The sequence below is a fragment of the Myodes glareolus genome, chromosome 19 (genome assembly GCF_982192425.1).
Source record: "Myodes glareolus chromosome 19, mMyoGla1.1, whole genome shotgun sequence".
NCBI classification, from domain to species: Eukaryota; Metazoa; Chordata; class Mammalia; order Rodentia; family Cricetidae; genus Myodes; species Myodes glareolus.
Window position 1 is genome coordinate 9,751,672 of NC_142044.1, and position 25,717 is coordinate 9,777,388.

General features: G+C 38.6%; 1 protein-coding gene across 1 annotated transcript in view; it reads left to right on the forward strand.

The window, feature by feature from the left end:
- Trhr (thyrotropin releasing hormone receptor) overlaps positions 1-25,559 on the forward strand; it is a 36,626-nt gene extending 11,067 nt beyond the window's left edge. Inside the window, exons 3-4 of the mRNA XM_048457282.3 lie at positions 17,792-18,178; positions 23,416-25,559. Of these exons, the coding sequence (XP_048313239.1) occupies positions 17,792-18,178; positions 23,416-23,472 (444 nt within the window). The 3' untranslated portion in view covers positions 23,473-25,559. The remainder of the gene's footprint in view (positions 1-17,791; positions 18,179-23,415) is intronic.
- Positions 25,560-25,717: the final 158 nt, after the last annotated feature.

The following is a 25,717-nucleotide window of genomic DNA, read 5'->3' on the forward strand; positions in this document are numbered from 1 at the left end:
TGACCAGTTGTGGGTCTCTGTGTACATCATCATCTACTGCAGAAAGGACTTTCTCTAATAAGGGTTAGGAAACGCAGTAATATATGGGTATGATAATATGATACCCATATATTAATATGTCATTAGGAGTTAATTTAATAAAATACTCATTTTTAGAACTAGTAGTAGGCTCTTTCATTGGTCCTATGATGTATCTAGCAACAAGTTTTTGGTCCTGATGAAGTGCCAGGAATGGGTTTCCTCTTGTGGACTGGGCCTTCAATCCAATCAGAAAGTGGTTAGTTGCTTCCAGGATCTTCATGCTCCTATTGGGACAGTGGGCATGTCTTTCCAGGAGAGTCATTATTGAAGCTCCCAGGGTTCACAGCTTGGTAAGACTAATGATTACTTTTATTCTCTAGTAGTATGCATAGAACCTTCTGGTACTAAGAAAGCTATCTAGTAGGCATGAATGAAGCTTCCAGGTCAGAGGGGTGGAGAGTTGTTCCAGCAATTAAGATCACTGGTTGCTCTTCTGACTTGCTCTATACAATTCAATTCCCAGCACTCATGTGGTGACTCAAAACTACGTACAAATCAAGTTCCAGGGTATCGGGGGCTCTCTTCTGGCCTTTGTACACACCAAGAATTCATGTTATGCATAAACTTACATGAAGGTAAAGCACCCACTCATATAAAAATAACAAATTTTAAAATCTTCCATACCAGTAACAATTTGATTTCTCCATTCTATTATTCAGATCTGTGTGGTGCCTTCAGCAATAGGATCTTACTGTCATGGTCTGGACAGTAAATAAGAGTATTGGCTGTATTATTAGCTCGCTGACCAAGAACTCATAAAGAGATAATTCATTTCAGGGCTGAGGTTTTTATTTGCTAGTCTGTGGTATCTAATAAAGAGATTTATTTTTAAAATACAACTTATTTACTCATTCATAAAATATCAAAACTATAGACTGATATTTCTACTATAGACAGTAAATATATCTAACAGAATATTAAGGAATACTAAGTCATTCTTGAAGCAGAAGTAAATCATTTTTGAACTCCTTTGATGTGCTCAGAGAGAGTTATACTAAGAATACCTCTAAGTCCCATGCATAATAAACATTCATCAACATTTTATTATAGATTTTACACTATTTGTGTGCTTTGAACAAACATACTAACTCAGTAAATCTCCACAACAATCTTGCGAAGTGGAGACTAAGTATAGAACAGGATTTTTAGTCACCTGTGCCAGCTCACATCTCTTTTTAATAAAGCTAGGATCTGAACACAGTACTCCCCCTCCAGAATATAAGGACCAGGGGAAAACTCAATGATTAATTTAGTAGAAGTTATATAAATTTCTTGAAACTGGGAGTATGAAAGGTATATGGAGAATTGTGGAGGATAGTTGAAAAGAATGGAAAAAGTCTTTTCAGATAAAGGAGAGAAAGAGTTTGAAATTATGTGATTATCAATAGAAGAATAGAGAAGAGGCCAGTATGAACATAAGGATTTCTGTCTCCGAAATGCTAGCATATAGGACAAAAGTTCATTTGACGAAAACATGGCAAATAAACTAAGAGATCACAGAGGCTGGGGTTGGAATGTTGAGTTCACCACAGCCAGTTCACTTGAACTTCCGTTCCAAAGAGGCCTTCAGTGACCTCTGGCAGTAGTTTCAGGGCCATAATCAGTTCTTTTTGTCAAGTATGTAACTGCCATTTTCAAAACACTCTCTTCTGAAGTCTCTTCTCTCTGAAATTTACCACACTTGAAATCATCCTCTTCCTATTGTAGTTACCGGAATCCCACTGCATTTCTTTCCTCTGTGCATGGTAGGCGAGGTGGCTAGTCTCACCAAACTTACAGAGGTTCAGTAAGCAATGTCCTTGCCTCTTCGTTTCCTCTTCCAATTTATCTCAGAGCACTGCTAGTATAGCATTTTAGAAAATAATGTGTTGCTGCCTCTCAATGAGCAACTCAAGTCCCTTCTGGCTACACACCCTGTCCGACTGCCTGAGACATAACTCTATAGTAGCTGGGAACATGTAGAGTATCCTATGCCTTTCAGTTTGGAGCCAATACTCCAAATTGCCAATACTGTTTGACTGGCATGGAGATTGAGAATATAGGTGAGCTCAGTGTGTTTATTCAGGCAGCAGTCATTATCTGAGGAAATATAGCGACACCACGTATCTCACTGAGTTGCTTGAGACTGGGAGCACTATGACAAGTAAGTTCTACGCACTCCGTGATGTTCTGAGAATTGTAAAGTGAGGTGACACAAGGTGTTCATCAGTGTTCCGGGCTGATACCTAGCATGCTTGTCCTGATAGTGCTCAGCTTGGATTGTTTCTACTTTGTTAATATTTGAGTGATGACAGATATGAGATAGGGCAGGAAAAAAGAATTCCCTGATACAGTTTCTATTTTATCAAGAATGATGGAAATAGTCTCATAGTCACAGTAAAAATTATAGGAGAAATATTTAATATTTAAAGCACCAGGGTGAATCTCCAGGAATTTCCTTAGGAATCATGTAGATATATCTCAATATTAAGAGCAATAAAATCAGTTTTATTGCATACACCGACTGCAGTGCCAAGTGGCGGTCCTACTCTGGTTTCAGTACGGTCTAGTTAGGCTCTTACAATCCCTTCCATGATGTTGCTACATAAGGGAGCAAACATGGGAAATAAAAAGCATAGATACAAATCCTGGACAGATTTGCACTTTTCACCAGTAAGTTAATAAGGAAAAAAAAATGCCTTCTAGGTCAAGCACTGCGTTAGGCACCATCTTGCAGATCTGAGTGAGGCAACATTTCTGCTTACAAGGAGATTGCAATCAAAGAAAGAATGTAATAACTGTCTTGGTCAATGTTCTATTGCCATGAAGAAATACCATGACCAAGGCAGCTCTTATAAGAGATAGTATTTAACTGGGGCGTGCTTGTAGTTTCAGAGATTTAGTTCGTTTTCTGCATGCTGAGAAGCATGGCAGCAAGCAGGCAGATATGGAGCTGGAAGAGAAGCTGAGAGTTCTACTTCTGGATCCACAGGCAGCAGGAAGAGTGAGATGCTGGGCCCAGATGAGGGTTTTGAAACCTCAAAGCCCACCACTAGTGACACATTTCCTCCAACAAGGCCTTGCCTCCTCATTCCTCCCAAGTAGTACTATTCCCTGAGCCTATTGCGGCCATTCTTATTCATGCCGTCACAAAGAAATAAAGTTATGATAGTAACCATTGCCTTTTGATGACTGGGAAGAAGTAAACAACCATGAAGCTATGTGGAAAGTAGGATTCCTGAGCTGAGCCTGGTGAGTTAATAGATACTGTTCATGAAATGGAAAGATGATGGTTTCAGCAGAGGAAACAATACAAGAAAAGACAAGAAAGCCTGAAAGACTAACCCTGCAAGGAAACTGCCAGTGCCACCTTAAGACTAACGAAAGATGAAGACACTGGAAAAAATCTTTATCTAGCTATTTAGGGAACTGGACAAGATTTAAAGGCTATAAAAGAAATCACCAGCAGATTGCAAGGCAAAAACTTCTGTCGCAGCAAGATCTATGAATATCATTCTATCTTCAATATAGGAAAATAATTAAGAACTAGGGTTAAATGCAATATTTAGGGGATATCTGCAGGAATGGGAGTCATCATACAAAGGGGTACCCAAATAAGATAAATGGCAATGAATATAGAAAAATTTTTGCTCATTTGGAATAAAATCAATAGACTTAGGGTGAATGAATGGGTAGAAAATGAAGGAAAAAAATTCAAAGGTGACGCTTGAACTATTGGAAGAGAAGGTAGTAATGGTATCTGTGAGCATGAATTCTACAATATGATTGCACTGTGTCAGAGCCAATGTTATGTGACCCACTTAATTTACAGTCTTGAACCACAGTTTGCCCATCTGACAAAACATGATAATAGCAATACTTTTCTTCAAAAGTAATTAGGATTAGCAAAAAAACATTTAAGCGCTTGTCATATGCTGGAATATGGAAACAATAACCATAGATTAACACTACCCTTCATTGAGAGTGTACTTTATCTTAGTGAGGACAGTAAATAGGGACAACAGACTTCAATGGGGGGAACATGGCATTTAGAAACCACAAAGGCACAATTAATAAACTAGACTTGGGGCTCAGAAGAAGCATTTATGATGTGGGAGTTCCCTCTGTTTGCTATGAATACCATTGGCTAATAAAGAACCTGTTTGGGCCTATTGTGGCAAAGATCAGGGTAAGGTGGGAATTCAAAGCAAACAGAGAGTGGGTGGAGTCAAAGAGGAGCCCTATAGCAGCCAAAGCAACAGATGCCTAGGAACTTTACTGGTAGCCATGAGCCTCATGGTAAAATATGAAATCATAGAACCGGGTTAATTAAAGATATAATAAGAGCTAGCTAGCTATACACTTAGGTGATCGGCCAAACAGTGTTTTAATTAATACAGTTTATGTGTGATTATTTCGGGTCCGGGCCACCGAGAAACCAACGAGCAGCCCCTGCCTACACAGTTATCCTAAGACTACTGCGTTCTGAGCAAGTAAAATGTAGATGGTGATGATGGCCCAAGAACAGACACAGTCTCTGGAGGAAATGCTGTGGTACAGGAAAGAAACCTTAAAGTAGCCAGAGTACTGGGGATAACAAAATGGTTAAGTTTCTTTACTCTGAGTATAAGCCAGAAAACCAGCATACTGTTTCAATAGTGATAGTAGAAAATTGTAAAGATGAGCACTCAAGAGGGTGGGGATAAATGTGGTGAGAGCAGACTCCATAAAGGAGGGAGGGCGTGAATGATGCTGCAGGGACATGATAGATCAGGGATGGAGTAAGACCCAGGAAGGCTAGCCATGGGCCAGCCTGATGCTGAAGGAAGAGTGGTAACATGGAGAAACTGGGTAAGGCGTTTTTGTTGGGCTTTACTTCTGAACACAGAAGAATCCAAGCCTTTTAAATCTTCATGAGAAGAGCCAATGGACTAGAAGGAATTATTTGTAGATGCAGAACAAAACTTAGTTCCGATGCCTGAGGAGTTAAGAAGGGTTACAGAAAAGAAATCTCCCTTGCCCTCAGCAGCAGGAGCCGTGTCTGCTTCACTTGAGCCATCTGCACCACCTGGTACTGCACGGGTCCACACGGCGGTATCTAGTAAGTGTTCTGTAGACAGATGGATAATGGAGTGGATAGAAGCAGGACTATGGAGTGGAAAGAGCAGAGATGGTTGTCATGGGTGTGGACCAAGACCTGTGTTAGCAGAGAAAGCTACAAGTCCTTGCAAGCTGGTCTTTATTTTCCTGGTGGGGTTGGTGCAGGTGATAGCAGGAAGGGGAGTGCAGCTGTCCGTGGCACGAAGCAGGGGAGACAGATGATGAACAGGATGATAGCAGAGTTACGTCCCATTCATGACTAGAAGAACAGAGCTAGCAAGATCATAAATTACTGAACATCTGAATTTACTAGTGATGTGTAAATGCTCACACTCCAGTGGTTCTGTCCTCCTAACTCACTCTCTCCAACGCGTATTTGGATGAACCAGTTTTGTTTCCCAAAAGCTAAGCTGGTACTATCCTTGAGGCGATTTCTTTTGTGCTGCAATAGGAATACATTACAATTTGTACTGTTCCACGGCATGGCACTGTCTCTGCTTCACGGATGGGAGGATCTTAAGACAGAGGGCCGGAATGAATCAGATTGGATGCATTACCGCATGGCCTGGACCTCTTTATTTGCTAAAAAGTTCCATCTGAAGCCCTAATTCAAATCAATAGAGGCCAAATACCTCTCCAAAATAGAATAAAGAAAAAACTCACCGGGAGAAATTCCTACCCCGCCCCGAATCTTAAGCGAGGTCTGTCCTTTCTCAGTATCTCCGGCACATGTCTAGGGTTGAGCCATTTCTCTCTTTAACTCAGACGTCTTGGTTGCCTTGACTTTTTCCACTTTGCCTCTAAAGAATTCAGGAAACCCACTTAGAAGAAATTAGACTTGGGATAAAAGCCCACAGTTCTTGATGTTGCTGCTGACATCCATCTCAAAGGTACACGGCACCGTGATACGTAAATGCTCTTAATAAAGTGAGCTGGCTTCAAGAGCGCTTGACTCTTTGCTCACAGATGAGCAGATGCTGAGCACACTAGAGAAGTAAGCCAGAAGAGGTTCTCTATCTGTGCCTCGCTCTCACAATCAGCCGCGCAGGGCGTCTGTTTATTCCTTGGAGAAATGCTCCCAATTTTATGTCTGCCACTCAAAATCCAGTACGGGCCCAATTTTGGAAGGTTGGGAAGCTGTGGTGGGCGGCCATACCATTTAAACTGAAGAGTAATAGTCTCTATTGCTAGCTGCTTTTTGTTGGCATACACTTCCTCTGACTAATGCTCAAGAGATGTTATTGAATTGCACTAGGCTTACTTTTTCTGTTGTAATAATATTTTAAAATGGACAAATATCTTTGTGTATGCATACTATAAGTTTAAAAAGCACTCATTAATATAAAGCAATATTTGAAGTAATCACTGCTCAAATATAGAAGGAAGCATATTTTCTTTGAATGTTTCAGTAGTGAGGTATGGAAATTACTGGGCTGTGGTAGTATTCATTCATACCTCAAATGAATCGTAGTGATTATTGAAAATGTCTTGAAGGCATTTTAAAAGAAAATAGTAATTTTGCAAATGTCCGTTATCTATAATTCTGCTATAGCCAAGTTTTCATCATTAGAATTTCATTTATTCAGGAAGGCCACCTTTCACCGACCTAAACTTGATCCAACATGTTTTTTTTAAGAGTTCAGGATCAAGATATTTTGTAACAATGAGAAATTTATTCTGTTAGAAACTCTAATAATTTTTCATAATAGCACCTCGAAGAATAATGACCAGCAAGCATACAACTTACAAAGACACATTCCCTAAATGGAAGCTAAATGTCAGCACTGAGAAGTAAAACAGCCTGGTAAACGGTCACAGATTAGAACTGTGGGAAATAAAATGCATAAATGACTGAAACAAATCGTGATTTTCTTGGGTACTAGCTAGCCGATCGTTTTTGTATTTGACAGTTCACACTCATCATAAAGATGTGAATATATTCTAGCTTAATAATGTGTTTGTCTTCAACATTTGTTCCACTCTAAACTCATTGAAACATAGAGAATTCTCCCGTTAGTAGCTGATTCAAATTCTAATAGTGAGGCAACACTGGAGACTTCCCTAGAACGTAGAGACTTTTGAAGAACCTTCCAGTATTCTCCTCAGCCCTCCTCATGCTTCCTCACACCAGTTTGAGAACCACTGTTAAAACACGCCAGCTTGCATCCTCCCTTTACCACCTCACACCACACCACCTATCCGTTATTCCTGGCAGTCCCAATGGCAGTCCCAATCTGACCCCTAGCACTGGTATCAGGCGTGTTTTAACCATTATGGTAGGTAATACTGCTATCCTCTTACTGTGTGTCAGGTACCTTGCTAAGTGGTTTTCTCGTGTCATGCCATTTACTGCTATTGCTATTAATGAATAGAGATCTGAGACTTAATAGTTTCATCAAAGTCCTCAAAAACTGGAAGAACAAGAAATCTCATTCTAGTATGCAATTACACCCTTTGACCCACACAACCTCACATTCTGGTCCGTGTTCACCAGGTGCTGAATACGAGGCAAAGATTGAGTGGGCTATATTTGTCCAAGAAAAAATGAAGCTTATCCTAATATACATAGCAGCTAAATTTATTAGTCAGTTCACAAAAATTGCATTGAACATTTCTTTAAAAATTCTAGCCACTAATTTAAAACTTGAAAACCCAGCAATGAACAAATTTTTACCCCATGAACCTCACATTCTATTAGGAAAGGGCATAGAAAAATTTGTAAACACACATACTATGCCAAGGTATAATACATAAAATTTTGAAGAAAATTTATGAATATAAAGGGAATAAGAAAAGGATGGAGTAGATTTGTCATTTTAAAAATGACAATTATAATTCTATATGCACACATGAACAAATCAATGCTTGAAACTCAACCAAGTCCTTCATATTTGCCCCAAAAATAAAACAGCAGGCTGATCTACAGAGGTCATTAGGCTTTTAAGCAAAGAAATGTGGCATTAGTAATACCAGTTTTATTTCATAAAACTTATAGGCATTCATTCTAAAACAAAATGTCTTATGTGTTCTGATTAAGATTTGAAGCATTCCCTGGTAATGGAAGAAGGACCACTAGGCATAATGGCAGCTAAGAGAAGTTGTAATAAATGATCTTTTATCCAAATGTTGTGTTAGCATCTGAGGAAGAAAGGGTGACAATCTCTCAACCTCAGGAACAGATGTTATCTGTTTGGGAGAGATGGGACCTGCCACTGTTCTGACTGACTTAGGTACCCATCTTACCATTCAGAAGTGCAACTGCTGCCTGAACTCCCTTATTTTCCAAATGGAAGTAATCAGAGTGTTTTCCTATGTACCATCATAGAATGGAATGAACCCTTATGTGTGAAGTGTTCCAAACAATTCTTGAAACACAGTAAGTAGGGTGTTTTCTAATGATGTCTTTGACTGCTCCAGTATTTACTCTGCTCCAAGGAGCGACCTTTCATCACTGCTCTTCTCGACACAATACCTCTCAGGGGAGAGATGAAATTTCTGTCATCACTTTACTGAGGAAAAAGAAGAACATTTGAAATAGAAATGGCCCAGGTCTAGTAAGTTCTCTATGTCTGGCCGGAATGACTGGTGTGGACGAGGTGAGGTTTTTCTCCTGGTGAATTAGGAGAAACTGATGGGAAAGATGAGAACCAGGGCGTCACCCCCATCACTTCAAATTGTGTCTCTTCCAAGACCTCTTGTTCTTGTTTCTACACAACTGCTGATCTAATCATTCTTAGGGTTCTTCTTCTAGAAAACTGGATTCCATGCTTGTTAAACAGCACAGTCTTGTCATGACAACATTTAGAAATTGCCAGAAAATCAATGCTAAAACTTAAAAGCCAAACTTTGCTACCAAAGATAAAAACCTGCAATTATTAATCTATATCATAAATCCAAGAATTATTAGATAAAAGACTTGAAAATTTATCCATAAGTCACAGTACTGATTTGAAAAAGATTCAGTGCCACTTAGCCTGTACACCATCCCCTTAAACTTAACTCCAAATCTCCCTAAAGAAGATACTTTTCCCATTGTAGTAAAGAATCCTAGATTAATAAACTCTAGAAGACCAAGTTGTCTTCTCTACATGCAGGATGACACTGGGAGAAACAGCTTTCTACAGCTTCTGAGTAACTAAGTAGCCAAATTGATTGACTGTGACATCAGGCAGATAAGATAGAACAACTGTCAGAATGATAATTGTACTTTTTGGTGGCAAATCCCATCTCACTTAAGCGTGTGATAACAGAGCATCAATCAACAGTTTGTACTGAACACGACTCAAGCATGGATCACATTAAGTTAGAATCTCCTTGAGTCTTTAATCTTCCTAAATTCTTTATAACAGTGTACCCAATAATTCTTCATTTTCACAGAATAAAAACTGTACTCCAAAAAAACCTTTGGGGGAGAAATCAACAAAAATTCTCTGATCTATAATCTCTCTTTTTGCAATGGTAGATCAGAAAATTTCCTTTTTTTTCTAAATTTAACTTTTAATTTCAAGTATTTTATTCAAAGCTTTGTTTTAGGGCAGAGATAAAAAAAAAATATGTCCAAAATGTTACTCCTACCACGAAGATCTTCCATGCCAGAGAAGAAAGGAGACACAGCCTCATAGTGACATGTGTGAGTCAGGCTGGAAGTATGAACCAGTCTTTGAATTCCAGGGAGGCAGTAAGGCTATGCACAGCATTCGTGAATTCTTTCCCTACTCATTTCCTTAATATTGGCAGAGGCGAGCAGATCTCTGTGAGTTCAAGGTCAGTCTGCCTGGAAGGGTTAATCCCAGGACAGACTCCAAAGCTACAGAGAAACCCTATCTCGAAAGTCCCTCCGCCAAAACAAACAAACAAACAAACAAAAAAGGAGCTCTGAGTGACATTCGCTGGTAACTTAGACTAGTAATCAAGTTCTGGTTTTGAACAAAGTGTGTAGCACATCAGAGAGCTAAAGTAGAGCCAGTTGTGTGGTGCATGTCTGAAATCCCATCGCTGTCCTCTAGGAAGATACAGTACAGTTTAGGGTACAAGAGACCCTATCTAAAAATAAAAATTAAGAAAAGCTGAAATCATGAAAACTAGTTGAGTTTGCAATTTGTTGAAGGCCTGAAACATGGCTGGGCTGCAGTCTGTTTCTGTGTATCCTTCCAGGCTAGCTAGGAAATTAGCTCTAGCTCTAACGGAGCTCACCAAGGTCCAGACTGTCTGTTCTGAGTGAGATACGTCCCAGGCACTGCCAATCCTTCGATAAAGGATGGTGTCTAAGAGTTTTAGAAGGGAGGAAAAAACCTAAATGTTCACGAAACTCTTGATAAATTTCAGAGCTTTACTTCTCCTCCGCCATTCAGACTTTAGATTTTAAGACTGATTTCGAAGCTTCAAGGACAACAGACCACCGGCGTATATTTCAGTCTCCTCTTGCCAGACCATGGTTGTATAGGTAGAAAAGAAAGGGAGAGAGAGAAGTTTGGGGGAAATGTCACTTTCAGAAAGAATCTGCAGAGAACTGTTAGATCGAGCAGCCAAAATCCCAATTTCCTTGCTAAGAGAACTGACCATTTAGAACGTCTAAGGCGGGTTCTGTGACATTACCATGCGCGACAACAGATGACAACATATACAAGGAACCCACTTTAAGAGTTTTTTTAATAAAGACCTTTCTTATTATATAAAGGATGTGGTGAAAGAGAGAGTGTGTGATGAATATGTCAGCCTTTTAAAGGGAGTTCAGTGCATACATACAGGGGATTATGTGGCTACGCCATGCACATTTATAGATTACGAGACCACGCTGTGCATGCGCATAGATTACATAGGGCATAAGACTCTAGGGTGATTAGGCAATTTGCCTGAATGCTGCTGGCACATGCGCAGCCTTGGGAACCCCCCCCCCAACTCATAACAATCCGAGCAGGATAAAATGTTCAAAATCAGTAGCCATACTTTATAAAGCAAAACTAAGGACGCTGAAGTAAGACGTATGAGGCAGCCTTTCCCTACAGTTAGCAATTTGATGGTTGGTACCTTACCTGGAAAAGATAGCAGCGTGGAATGGCTCAAGGACAAACCAAAAGCACAGCACATAAAATGTAGCATGGTTGATAAAAAAAAAAAATCAAAATGACATTTTCTAAATTCAGTTATTATTGTAATTTGAATCTCAATGCAGTCAGCTGAGACTTGCCTTTCCCAGCGTGTTTCCAAATATCCACCTCCTGTGAACAAGAAAACATCCAAGCAACAGCGGAAGAGCCAGCCTTTCATCAGGCAGCGTTATCAAGACTAAGTAATCAATCCTGAAACAGCCATGCGGCAGTAGTTGCTAGCGTTACGGAAAGTTCTGCACGGAGCCTAACTATTGAAGCTGCATAGAACACAATCGCTTGTAACAGAAGAACCCTGAAATAAGACGCATTCAAAAACATGTCCCAACAGGATTTAATGCCACAGTGAGAAGAGAAATCGCCTTGTTATTTACTTCAGGCATGTGGCTCAGTTTAGAAAGAATTCATTTCATGCTGGCTTCCTTCTTACATACAGCCTCCATCAATTCCAACTTTAAGCCCAAACTTTTGCTTTGTTTGCTGTTTTGAAAACATCGGAAAAAAAATATTTTCTCTCAAAATTTAAGGGACTTAATAAAGAGAAAAAGACTATGCCCTCAAATGTGCATATCTTCTCAAGGTAGCCTTGTACACTAACATATTAATAAAGAGAAAAAGACTATGCCCTCAAATGTGCATATCTGCTCAAGGTAGCCTTGTACACTAACATATTAATAAAGAGAAAAAGACTATGCCCTCAAATGTGCATATCTGCTCAAGGTAGCCTTGTACACTAACATATTAATTTTCTGTCGCCAATTTTACCCTCCACAACGCAGGTGAGGCGGGGCTGATGTGAAGAGAATACACACACATGTGCCGTGGAACAACACAGATTCTGCTCAGATGTCTTATTTTCTTCCCTTTAGGATGCTATTTCCTGTTACTAGAGTAGGATATTCTCAACATCCATTCTGTGTTGCCGTTTTATATGAGAACATGCTTAGAAATTACTACACATTCCCTGCATAACAGGCACTCAGCTTTCTTGTATGCTAAGAACTGACAACATAAGTTATCTTTGGTCCTCAGTTTCACATAGCTCAAGGTCTCATCCCCATGCCTTCTTGATGGGTTTTTGCCTTACATTCATCCTATATCATACATCTGTGGAAAGCGCTGTCTTGCACACTTATATTGGGTGAGGTGAGACTTGGATATTTTCCTGTGAACTGTGGTTGTCACGTGGAAAAAGTCACACTGTGTGTTGCATAGAAATACATTTGCATGTAACCTCAACTCTGGTATCTTTCAATGGCAGATCGTGTGGTCCTTTTCAACCTGAGGGCCATCTGAGTCTTAAAGTCCAGTTCCATCTTGTTTGTGTCTTTTAGGGAAAGCATCCACCTCAACCCATTCTAGACCTGTGGAGATAAAAGGAAAAACATTTTTGTTGTATGCACCACTTTTATAATCCTATACCTTTAAAAAAAAACATCTACTAGTGTGCCCCTATGCCTTTAAAAACCATCTACCAGTGTGCCCCTTTCCTTCAAACCCTATCTCTCAAGAAAAAATTACCAAATACAATTTAAAACTCTATTCTGAATAGAACATTCAATACTGGGTGGCAGGAGTAGTCAAGACGCCCATGGAACTGCATTTCTGCATGGCTTCCTGTCAAGAGACCCATAAGCAATGTGGAGTGCAGTGTCTGACAGTCATGGTCCCTCCACAGTGAATCATTACTCAGCCTTTACTCATTTTTATTGTGCTTCAGTGGATCTTGAGCTGATTCCAAGACCCTTTCCAGTCTCATCATTCAACTTTTAAACACCAATGGTGACCTCACACAGTGGTACGCAGTGCCTCACACTGATTATTGTTTTCAAAACTGAATGTCCAGACATACATCAAAAGAAAGCGGAACACTCTGCTAGCAAAAATAAAAGGGGGTGGGGACCCAATCAGCACGGAGGCTTGGCTACACTCAGATCTATTTAATTATCAAGTCAGTTTATCTTTCAACTGCCTCAATTAATATAACAAAATGCAAAAGGTCATTGATCATTTTGCTGAGAGCTAAGAGCAAAATATATCCAGTTTCGGAACACTTTGTTAATATGCAGAAAGCAAGAGAACATGGATAGAGTCCAGACACAGAATGTATTGCTGCCCTTTAAAGGATGGCATTAGAATATTAAAGGCTAACTGGTTTGTATTCATTAACCGACCATTGCTTTCAGAATGAAGTGTTCTGAAAGTGAGTCTCCCAGTCATAAAAAAGTGTGAGAGCCACAGCACTTTGCTAATTTAAAGGACTCTTATCTCATGCATATTTGGTAAGAATAAACATTTACCTGGCAATATAATCATTCACTGAGCTCTTGTTACGGGTTAGGCTTCTGTACTGAGGGCTCCTCCTGACTTTTTGTCCCCAAGATGTGTTTCCTAAGTGTCATCTTGTTTTTTCTTTGTTTTTGTTTTGTTTGGTTTTTTTTCTTCTTCTTTTTTTTTTTGAAGCTGAAAGCAGAGCACTAGACTTATACGATAGGGAATCCAAAATTGGTAAAGAACTTGTTCACAAATTAAGATTTCCTGCTATGATGCCTGGAAAACCACTCATTAAACAGAGAGGTAAAGAGCTATCAATAGAAACTCTTTAAGGACAGGTTTGGACGTCACCTTAGCCTCAGCAAAGCTCCTCCACACTGGAGAGTACAGCAGAATACAGAGAGTACAATGGAAGTTCAAACGTGGGTCATGGTCTCTGCCCCACGTTCCTGGAAAGGAGACACAAACTAGAAAACCTTGACACTGTCTGTCAGTTCCGCCTCCTTCTTCTATTGCAGTCATTCACTGACGCACAAGGCAGTAATGTCTTCTTTGTCTTCTGACAGTAGCGAGTCCCAAGACCACACACGGAATATTTCCCCCTCTGAATCATTCACAGAATCAAGGTTTAGGTATTTTTCTCAATCAGTACAAGAATTTCAACTAAATATCCTAGGGAACAGAGGTACGAATCAAAATCCCATGCCTTCCTAGGAAGACTAATAAGTTGGTCTCTGACAATTAATTAAAATGCCACCAGGTCCTCTCAAAACCAGAGCCTAATAAATGATTTGCAATTAATTGCACTGTGTCCTAAGAAACGCGAGTTTCCACTACTTTTCATGGTTATTTTCTGCATTTCAATTTCCTTGTTTGTTTGTTTCCTTGGGAAGCAGATTGGTGTGAAGGACTCCTGACTGCCTTGTGACAACTGTCTTTTTCCCAATCAGGACTCTAAATGCAAGACTTCAATTTGGGGCCAAAAGACATGGGGGGGGGCAGCATGGAGATTTCAGGGTTGCCAGTGATGTGTGGTAGCAATATCAACCCTTCCACGTTGTCCACAAACAAAAGCTATAGAAGTACATGTCTTAGTGAGTGACTAGGAAAGGAAAGACAAGAAGAACTAGAGTCAAGGGCGTAGCTTCCACAGCTGCTCTGTCACCCGTAGCAGGCTCCTTTTCTCAGCTTCTTTGAGCACATCTCCCACTTCCTCATCAACAAAATGGAAACACCAACACATCTCCCACAGACGCTCCAGTGATGGGAAAGAAGTCAGCTAATTCCAAAGACCTCAGCAATTAGCTATGACTAGAACTCTATTGGATTCTAGAGAATGATTAAAAATAATTTATCTGGTTTTTTTTATGAATTGTGTTGATCTCTTAAATGTGGCTGAAAGAGCAAAAGAGATCCTATCCCCACTAATGATGGACTGGATACGGTCTCTATCCTGAACACTCTACCTTCAAGCATCTTATTCCTCGTTCTCCCCTGTATCATAAATGTTTCTTACGGAACTGGTTCCGAAGGAAACAAAAATGCTGTGCTATAGTCCATCTTAGAAAGAAAGAAGGAAAGAAAGAAAGAAAGAAAGAAAGAAAGAAAGAAAGAAAGGAAGGAAGGAAGGAAGGAAGGAAGGAAGGAAGAAGAAAAAAAGAAAAGAGAAAGAAGGAAGGAAGGAAGGAAGGAAGGAAGGAAGGAAGGAAGGAAGGAAGGAAATCTGATTTTTCTCTCCCATCTCCAGTAAACCCATGATTTCTCTACTCTTCTTGACAGAAAAACATGTATAAATATTCCCATGACTATACCCACTTTTCTTTCTCTTTTGAATACACTCCAAACAGGCTTGTCTGATAAAGTGTGTGTGTGTGTGTGTGTGTGTGTGTGTGTGTGTGTGTGTGCGTGTGTGGTGTGTACAGTGTCTGGATAAACAGAAAAGGAATATGGACTGTGATTTCTTAGAGCTGGTGCTACAATAGACTGTGAGCCACCTGATGAGTGTATTGGGACCCTGATCCTGGAAGAGCAGCAAACATTCTTAACCACTGAGCATCCTTCCAGGCCCTACTCTTCTATTTTTAAGAACAACATAAAAATATGCATCCCAACAATTTTGGTTTCATCTCACTCTGTGTCTTTCTTGCATTCTAATATATCTGTAAAGTCAATTAGTGTTTTTGCTTTGTATCATAATGAGAATTATCTTTCAATGTTAAAGGAGTATTTCATATTATTGTATAAGACACCAGTTTAAAAAGGTACCAACCAGTAGTTTTACTGCTACAGATTGAGCAGAAGTAAAAGGTAAGAGAAAGAGCCACAAGCAATCACATAAAACTTAGACTCCAAAGTTTCACATCTGTATTAGTGGATTACAACTAAATATTTAAAGTATGAATAAAATTAATGTAATATCTATGCACTATGAAATAGTACTCAGCAATGAAAAGAAATAAGCAATACAATGCTGCAGTATGGGTCACTGAATATCTCAAGCTCTGCATAATTGACTGTATGTTTCATTCATATAAAATATTTGAAGTCGGTATCTCTATAGGAGCACCGCTTAGACTAGTAGTGGCCTAGGCTTTGGGAAGGAGAAAGGAGGCAGGACATGACCGCTACAGGGGAGCACTCCACCCGCTTTATCCCCATTGTCTTCTCAAATCACTTCACCTCAGTACTGAAAGAGAAAGAATATACTTCTTCTGGTATTGTTCATTAGAACATCACCAAAGTGTGAACTAAGGAAGTTGGTTTCTCTCAAAGCAACAAGAGACCTAAAGCTTGTTAAATGTGTAAAATATTGCATCTAAAGAAAATCAATTAGTTATTATCTGCATGCAAAGATGATCTCTGCAATAATTACGTACATTCATCATGTTGTTGGGAAACTATGATCTCTCTATAATGCCCTTAATGGGAGGTTAGAAATACACGGTGCTTTAGGGTTCTAAGTTCCACCCAACTAATTATTTTAATTCCTCAGTAACTCTGTGAAGTGAAGAAAACACAGCAGGCAGATCTTCAGATGTCCAAATGGAACAATAACTTGATTAAGGTCTTAAAACTTCTTGTAGAATCAAAGCCAGGTGATCTGAATGTAAGTCCAACGCGAGCAATGCCAGATTTCACCGAGCACAACTTAAGAAAAAACTGCTATAAGAGACCCTTGCTCACCTCACTCCTGGATGATTATAGATATTAGCCTCACCTTACCCATTTTCCTCCTACCTCTGGTGTTATGCTTGTTCTTCAAAGTCACTCAGCTCTGGGTAAAATTATGGAATCTCCCTCTGCACTCCCCTCCTTTGAAGCTAAAGACAGTCAGTCCATGACAAGAGCAGAAGCCTTGCCTTCAGACTGGCGCACATTTGAATCCTGAACTAAGGCTCAGCAACTTCTTCCAACACAGTGATCAGCCCCAGGACCCCATTCCCTGGTCTGAAAACTGGCAGACACAATGCTCACTCTAAGTAGTCTTAATATTTTCAGCTGTGATAAGGACTATGCGATGCTCGTGTGTTAGCTGATCCCGAGGAAGCATGACACAGCTCCCGCGTTTTTCTGCATCTTAAAGCACAATCATTTTATCTCATGTGATGGTGGAAGGTACTGCGATCCCATCTTACAGATGGCCCATGAGGAAGTCTAGAATAATCCCCTACAGCTGAGGAGATGGTATAAGAAATATGTCTCATAATATTTGTCACAGACACATTTGGAAGCAGCGAGAAAAGGCTTAGCTGGACTAATCCCACCTACTGTTGAAGTAAGTGACTCCTGACAGCATCCCATTCCAGATACTCAGTGGTCCCTGTAGGTCAGGACTTCTTTTCAATCAGAGAAATTTGTCTTAAAGTCTCTAGGAGTTCTTAAGATAGCAAGTCCTGAAAATACTTAGGTTTTCTGATCCTTAGGGACATCCTTCAACAAATAGTAGCAGGCAGCTGGTGAATAAATGTCCTTTGTGACAGATGATTCTGGAATACAGAATTTGAGTTCAGTTGCCCAAGCGAGAGCTATCTCAGTTAAATTCCTATTTTGTTCTTTCCTCCTGGGTCACATTCTTCTCTGCTCGCTCAACCCTACTTTCTGAGTTAAACTTCACAAAAAACCAACCTGACTGAAAGGCAGTCTTAGACTACATCTTGAAAAACATAGCTGTGGATGGAAAGAAGGCGGCAGGATTAGCTTGATTTGTTTCTATTGGTGTCTGTACTGCATCTCTCTCTGTTTCTCCACAGGTCACCAAGATGCTGGCAGTGGTTGTAATTCTGTTTGCCCTTTTATGGATGCCCTACAGGACTCTTGTGGTTGTCAACTCATTTCTCTCTAGCCCTTTCCAGGAAAATTGGTTCCTGCTCTTTTGCAGAATTTGCATTTACCTCAACAGTGCCATCAACCCAGTGATTTACAACCTCATGTCTCAGAAATTCCGCGCAGCCTTCAGAAAGCTCTGCAATTGCAAGCAGAAGCCCACAGAGAAACCAGCCAGCTACAGCGTGGCTCTAAATTACAGCGTCATCAAGGAGTCAGACCGGTTCAGCACAGAGCTGGATGACATCACCGTCACTGAGACTTACGTGTCGACCACCAAAGTGTCATTTGATGACACCTGCTTGGCTTCTGAGGTAACTTTTAGTCAGAGCTGATTCATGAATGAGAAGAAAGTGAATCATAGTCAGTGAGATTCTGTGCTGTGATCTATGCGAGAGAAAACAGACAACACTTACCCTGGAGACACAGCAGGCAGACTTGCCTTTGTTTCTACAAGTCTTGGCCCTGCAGCCTTTAACCCATGACACTGTTTTTCACTTTCCTTCTTTCCAAACTAGAATCACAAAACTGGGGTCTGTCTCCGAAGGGGATGAATGATGGAAACTAAAGGACTGTTCGCTTTCATTTAATGTGAGAAATCCTTCTCTTTCCTGGGGTAAAGACATTGCCATAAAATCTAGACAAAAACCTTATCAAATGTGGTTTCATAGACACATGCTCCAATTCTACACAGTTTGCAATTTGACAAAATGTGATTTTTAAATGGTTTAATTTCGCATTTCATGTAACAAAGTTCGAAGCTGTTTCATGAACTACATTATTTGAAAAATGAACTAGAAACTCAAAATGTCCCCAAATCATAAACATGAGGATTTGATTTGAAGCAAACCTAATTTTTGTCAACTCTTGGGTTTCCGAAATAATGAGTGGGAAAAAGGCATGCCCGGTTTAAACTTTTATGAAGCTCCCACCTAACATACAATGAAATTTAAATATATAGCAAGTGCCAGGCTGGATAGTTAAAACATGGTTTTACTTTTTTCTCAAAACCTTTTAAGCCAAAATCCCCTTTGAACCTTCTTGTTCAAAAGCTAATGAGCTATGTCAAGCAAATTCTTCCAGCTGGGCCATGCTTAAAAGTCTGAAGCAGTTTCTGAGGTTCAGTTGCTTGAAATCAGTCAAATTCTGGCTATTTTGTCTCAAGGTGAAGACACCTGACTCTGAGCTGGACTCTAACTTGCCTCCAATTGTCTTTCACTGCACTCCCTTGTCATTTTTCAGACTTACTTCACTTCAAATCTTAGGATACTTTGTTTACAGATTCTAAATTAAAACACTGCAAACCTCCTGAGTTTATTTTAAACTGATTTCAGCCTATTATTGCTAGCTCATCTTTACAGTTTGAACTTTGACCTAGCCTTCTAGTTATTATTAGACAGGTATGAATGTGCCTCTACCCAGGAGGCTTACAGGTATTATTTTTAATCCTCTTCAAATAACTCACCCACTGGGATAAAGCCAGTCAGATATTAAAGACTATAAATTGGTCTTGGTGATAGCTTCATAGTCATTAATTTTTAATAGTTGGGCTTAAAAGACATATTTTTAAGGGTCGCATAAAACTGTCACTTTCCTCTCTCCAGTTTATATCTTTAGTTTATGGTTTTTTTCTTTGAAGTTTATTTGATAATGATATTTAACCCTTTAAACCTGCTTAATGAAGAATATATTAGGTTCATGGAGATCCTGTCATTCAGGATCTATTCTGGGTATGTTTGTATGAAATTTTCCTCATCTAGTCCAGGAAGATATTTTTCTCCTTCCACATTATCAGTAAAAAGATACAATCAAATATTTACAGAAAGGACCAGAAGTTTACCTCCATAACACTACGCAATCTATTTCATTTAATTTCTACTCTGGATTAATTACTATTGGAACAATATATATAGGGAAATAGAATGATTCAACTTCAAATCACATAAGTACATGTTTAGGTGCAAGAAAATACACACCCACATGTAAAAGAGAATTAGAATATATTAAACCTTCTACATTAGGGAAAGGAAATAATATTATTGAACATCTACTATGTGTTCGACACACTGGTAGACTCTTTTTTTATTATTATAAACTGGTTGGCCTATTAGCTCAGCCTTCTTATTAACCAACTCTTATATCCTAAATTTCCTGATAATTCTTGTCTGTGTTAGTCATGTGGCTTGGTACCTTTATCAGTGAGGCATTCTCATCTTGCTCCCTCTGTTTCTGACTGACAACTGCAGACTCAACCTTTCCTCTTCCCAGAATTCTCCTATTCTGGTCACCCCACCTATACTTCTTGCCTGGCTACTGGACAATCAGGGATTTATTAAACCAACACACATGACAGATCTTTATAGGGTAGAAGACCATTGTTGTCCCATAGCAGAGAATTGGATCATTGGGTCTGCAATTCTTCATGATTATTGATTTAAGTATTCTGATGAAAATCTTATATTTCTTGTTTCATAATTTCATGTATTTCATAATTTCATGTATACAGTGTGTCTTTTTATTGATTTTTTTGTTGAGCTCTACATTTTTCTCTGCTCCACTCATCCCTTCTACTCTTCCCCAAGGTTCCCATGCTCAGGAGATCTTGTCTTTTACTACTTTCTACTTCTCATGTAGATTAGATTCGTGTAAGTCTCTCTAAGTGTCCTCATTGTTGTCTATGTTCTCTGGGATTGTAGTTTGTAGGCTGGTTTTCTTTGCTTTATGTTTTAAAACTACATATGAGTGAGTACATGTGATAATTGTCTTTCTGTGTCTGGGTTACTTCACTCAAAATAATGTTTTCTAGCTGCAAAATTCAAGATCTCATTATTTTTTCTGCTCTGTAGTACTCCATTGGACACACTGGTAGATTCTTAAACACCATTATCTCAATTACCATGTCTTAAAACATCATGTGACAACTACAGAGAGAAAATTATTTTTCCTTTTGTAAAGTTGATAATTAAATTATTGTGATCCAATGGCCACACACATACACACAATATAAGATAACAATATAAGATATTGCAAACAACATGTTTAACATAATATATGTAATATGCTCATCATAAATCCATTTTTCAGACCTTAGAACATTTAATATATAGCCTCAGTTTTTCCCTTTTAAGTTTTGAAAAGTTGTTTGTTAGCCTTTGTTTTAGTTCAGATGAGAAATTCAAAAGAATTTTGAACAGTGTTTCACCTTCAAAGAAAATGCCATTATAAAAGTAAATGTTTCTGTGTAATGTCCAACAGATAGCTGACTTTATACCAAGGAGGTATAACTTTCTAAAGTATTCAATATCATGCTGCATTAACTCATGAAGTGTCTCCATAGATAATCAAAACTATATTTCATCAAGAGGAAACTAAAGGACTAAAGTAAGACGTGCTGGTGTAGAGAAATCATCTTATTAGAGTTGTAATATTACTTCTAATACTGTTAATTGCTGAGGGACCTGGGGAGAGTGCACACCTGAGGGAAGTGGGCAAAGGTGGATAAACCCCAAAAGCGAATAAGGATTCCCTCTTAGGGTTTTTTCCTCTGTTTGGGCAAACGTTTCAAATTTGGCACAGATCACAAGTAGTCTACATGCTGAAGGTAAATGGGAAAGATTCAAATCCCATAAACATTTCTAAGTAGGTGAAATGCACAGAATTATGACAACCTACCCAAAGGAATGAATGGTTTGTGTGAACGGCTTCATAAAGCCATGTAAAGGAATGCAGAATCTAACCAGGTTTAAGTCACTAGTGGAGCTGTTTCATGGAGGGTGTATGTCTTAGCAAAACAAGAGCTACACTGTTCTGGACTCTTCTTTAAAAATGTGGAACCACTGGTGATCTCATTCTAATCTACAAATGATAAGTTGGAAGAATTAACTTTTAAGGGGACAATAATTTGAATTATTAACCCATAGTTTTACTAATTTTACAAACAACATATTCAGTATTATTTTCCTTTCGATTCAACTCCTAGAGGGAATGGGGTGTTGCATGTGAATTCAAAAAAGCATATGGGATTGCAAGAGGACTAGGAAACCCCAAGCTGAAGAAACATTTCAAATATTTAGAACCTTTCTGGCGACAAGGACACAAACTTGAGCCCCAGAAACAATTTAATTTAAATTTCTTCAGCTGGTAATGAATAAAGATATACAAAAACAAACACTGTACTGAACAAACATAAAGAGTTACACTAGCAAACACACACACACAAAAAAAAAACCTTGTAGAACACTCTATTGATAGCTGTCTCCCTGTTCCCTCCTTTCACTCTCTCATCCTTCCAGAAGTACCACTTCACACACAGCAGGAAAAGGCTGCTAAATTCCTCAAAGAGCAAATGTGAACCTGACGCATCCTAAGTAAATGTACAAAAGTTCTGTTGAAAATACTAAGTATAGGAAAATAGTATGCAAATTCTAATTTTTATAAAAGTATTAATTAATGAAAAACTGGTCTGTTGCTTCCACAATTTCTATTTAGGTTTGCCATGATTTGTATAGTAGAAATAATGTGGAATTGATATGTTTAGAGATATGATATGATATGATATTAATAGAGAGTTGACATTTCACAAGCACCAGTCAGAAACCTGAAAAAGAACATTAAATATATCTAAAAACCATTGATAAAATTTTATAAGAGACAAATGAGTCTTTCTATTCTTACAAAACTTACCCCAAAATGAAAGAAGGCAGTTCTGTGTGATATAACCTAAGGTAGCAATTCTTAGGCAGTATTTAGAATACAGATTAGAATCATAGGACCTATAGCCTAACCAGTCTTTAATATTCCTTCTGCTAATACCTAAGATGACTTGATAGAAGGATTATTTACATACTCTATTTTAATGGACTATAATTAGAAATAACTATTTTCACTCTTATTTTTACTTTCCACAAAATAAAGAAGACCATAAAGGACACTGGAAGGTTTTCCTTGTATATAATTTCATGATTATGATCTTAAGTCATTCAGCATTTGATGTCATTTAGGAGAGTTGTGAACTGGGATACAGTTTACTACTAAGATTTTTCAACAGCAAATAGACTGCATTGACTGGCAAGTTTAATCCGTATCATTCTTAATTCAATACCCAAATAATATTCTTTGACAAGAGTGATCATGGATGTTTGTACTCAATATTATCAGACCAAACAAGATGTAATCTGCCTTCTTTTCTACAAAGCACATATATGCTAACCAAATAGAATATGGTTTTTTTCATATTTTAAGAATTCTGTGTAGAAACACTGGAAAAGGCTGGGACAAGCAATGCTAAGTTAGTACATTGTCCAAAACTATCAAACCTGGATGTAGCAAGACAAGAAAAGAATTTAGTGACCAATAAACTACATAGTCCCATAATGATGACTTCAAGTATTGATAGAGGTCCATGCTATAGACTCTCCTTTCTGTTATTTCAGCAGGAAATGAAATAACGGGTATTGAAAGTTATACTAAGAGGCTGGTAACCAGTAGTGTTAACCAGTACTGTTAGTCAGCATTCCTGCAAGTGTTTAAGTGACTCTTTCTTTCTTTACAGAAAAATGGATCCCATTCATGCGCATATTCTTTGACTGACAAACAGGAGGAAATATGAACTTCCTCACGAACATCTTGGACCAGTATTAATAAAGGTGAAATCTTTCCAGAAAAGAAACAAGTACAGTACAACTCAGAATAAGTTTGCTCCAACTGACCAGAGGTCTTCATCCAGAGGTCAGTAAGGGCATCATGATACTGACGTGGTACTGGATGGAACAGTAAGAAATCAAATATTTAATCCCTATGAGTACAAGCCACTCCTGTTTTGATATACATAAAATTGACTGGAGAGTTTATCTTAATATGTGCTTTGTCTATCTCTGTCTCGAGAAATTAGCATTTACTGAGGACTCTGAGCACAGCCTGAAAGTCACTTTGTTTTGAGACTCCACATGTACCCTTCAAGAATCTTGAATATTGAATAATTCTGAATAAGTAAATAAACAGAAAATGTCATTAGGACAAATTCATTTCATCTTCACAGCCTACAAATTAAAGTCAGACCATGACTTTGACATTGACTTTCTGATAAGTAAATCTGTGAATCTCCAGTCAAAAAAATATAACCTGGATGGGCTGTGGTGAAACACTCCATTAACTCCAGCACTTGGGAGGTGGGGACAAGTAGATCTCTGTGAGTTTGAGGCCAGCCTGATCTATAGAGTGAGTCCAGGACAGGCTCCAAAAAGCTACAGAGAATCTCTGTTTTGAAATCACCACCACCACCACCCCCCAAAAAAAACAAAACAAAAAAATAACCTAAAATCTTCTTTATGATGCCTGATTTTCCTGTAGATTTATCTTTACAATTATGTAACTTCTTTATTGATTGTTTTTATTGTCTTAAACCATTCATTCTCTTGGCTCATTAAAATGTACTATAGTTGTGCCAGGTGATGATGACAACCACCTCTTGTGTAAACACCAGGAGTGTGACCTTGTGTATACACCAGGAGTGTGACCTTGTGTATACACCAGGAGTGTGACCTTGGGTATACAGCATAAGCTCGACCTTGTGTATACACCACGAGCTCAAACTTCAATAGCATCCTCACATCTGTCACCTAATTTAGTAATGATCAAGATTACTACATTGTCTGTTTGTTCAGAGAGTGATAACAAATTATCACTAAAATGTGAATAAAATGAATAAAATGTGCAGAGTACATAATAGAAAGACAAGCTATATGATTTCATACTGCAAACATTAGATTTCCTCTAGGGGAATAGACTATCAGCGAGTCCTAGAGTCATGTGAAAGATTTTATAAAGAAGATTGGATTTCTTTTAAAGATAGACTTGGTTTAGATAGTCAAGAAAAGACAATACATACATGAGAAAGAAAATGAATAAGTGCAGGTTAAAAAGAATCAACTCTGGTTATTAAGGCTGTTTCTAGTGTGGTATGATCATCAGGACTTAGTTAAGGTAATCCACTAGCAGAAAGGAAAGGAAGAGAAATAAAGGACTTCCTGATGTTTATATTGGATGAGGAAATAGTCACCCAGACACCGTAGATATATGTGTATATAAGTAAGCTATTGTGTGTTTTCTAAACTTTGTGGATTTCATTTGCAAACTACAGAAAATATAGTATACTATTTGTCTTCTCTGTGTTACAATTCTGAAAGTATTCTTAAAGACACAATTTTCCAAGTAAAAACTACATTGTATATGTGCATATCTTTTCTATACATATTGTCATCATCTACGGAGAAATATTTATTTATGTATATATGATTCAGAGGTTCCTAACAGCCATGAAATTATCCAGTTATGCTATATATAGAGGTCAATGCTAGCTCACAGGCCCTTTGTGGACCTAAGAATCCATATGAAATGTGAAACTGAGAAGCAGTGCATAGTTTTATAGTCCCTCGACCTGCTGACTTGCATGTTGCTTACACTGTGTAGCTGAATGCTTTGCTTTCTTACAATGTGCCTCGGAAGACTTTGGTTTCCTTTTATCAGTTGTAGAGAGCTGTGTGCCGACTCATCTCATTGCTTGGAATTTAACTATTGTGTCCATGTGGGCACAGATTCTTCTTTGAGAATGTTCTGTATTTTGTGTCTTCTCTACAGTGGGAAACTATCTGTTTCTGTATGTGTATGCCAAGCAATAAAGCATCAAATTGAAAGATCCATGTCCTTTGGTTTCTTTTCTTTGAAATCATCCTTTTTGGATATAGCTTGACTCTAGAACATTTGCCCCAATGTAACATGTAGGGGCCTGCTTGTTGGGGTTTCTGTCCTGCCCAGTACCCCACAGCCGGCAAACCCAAAAAAAATCACACACAGGA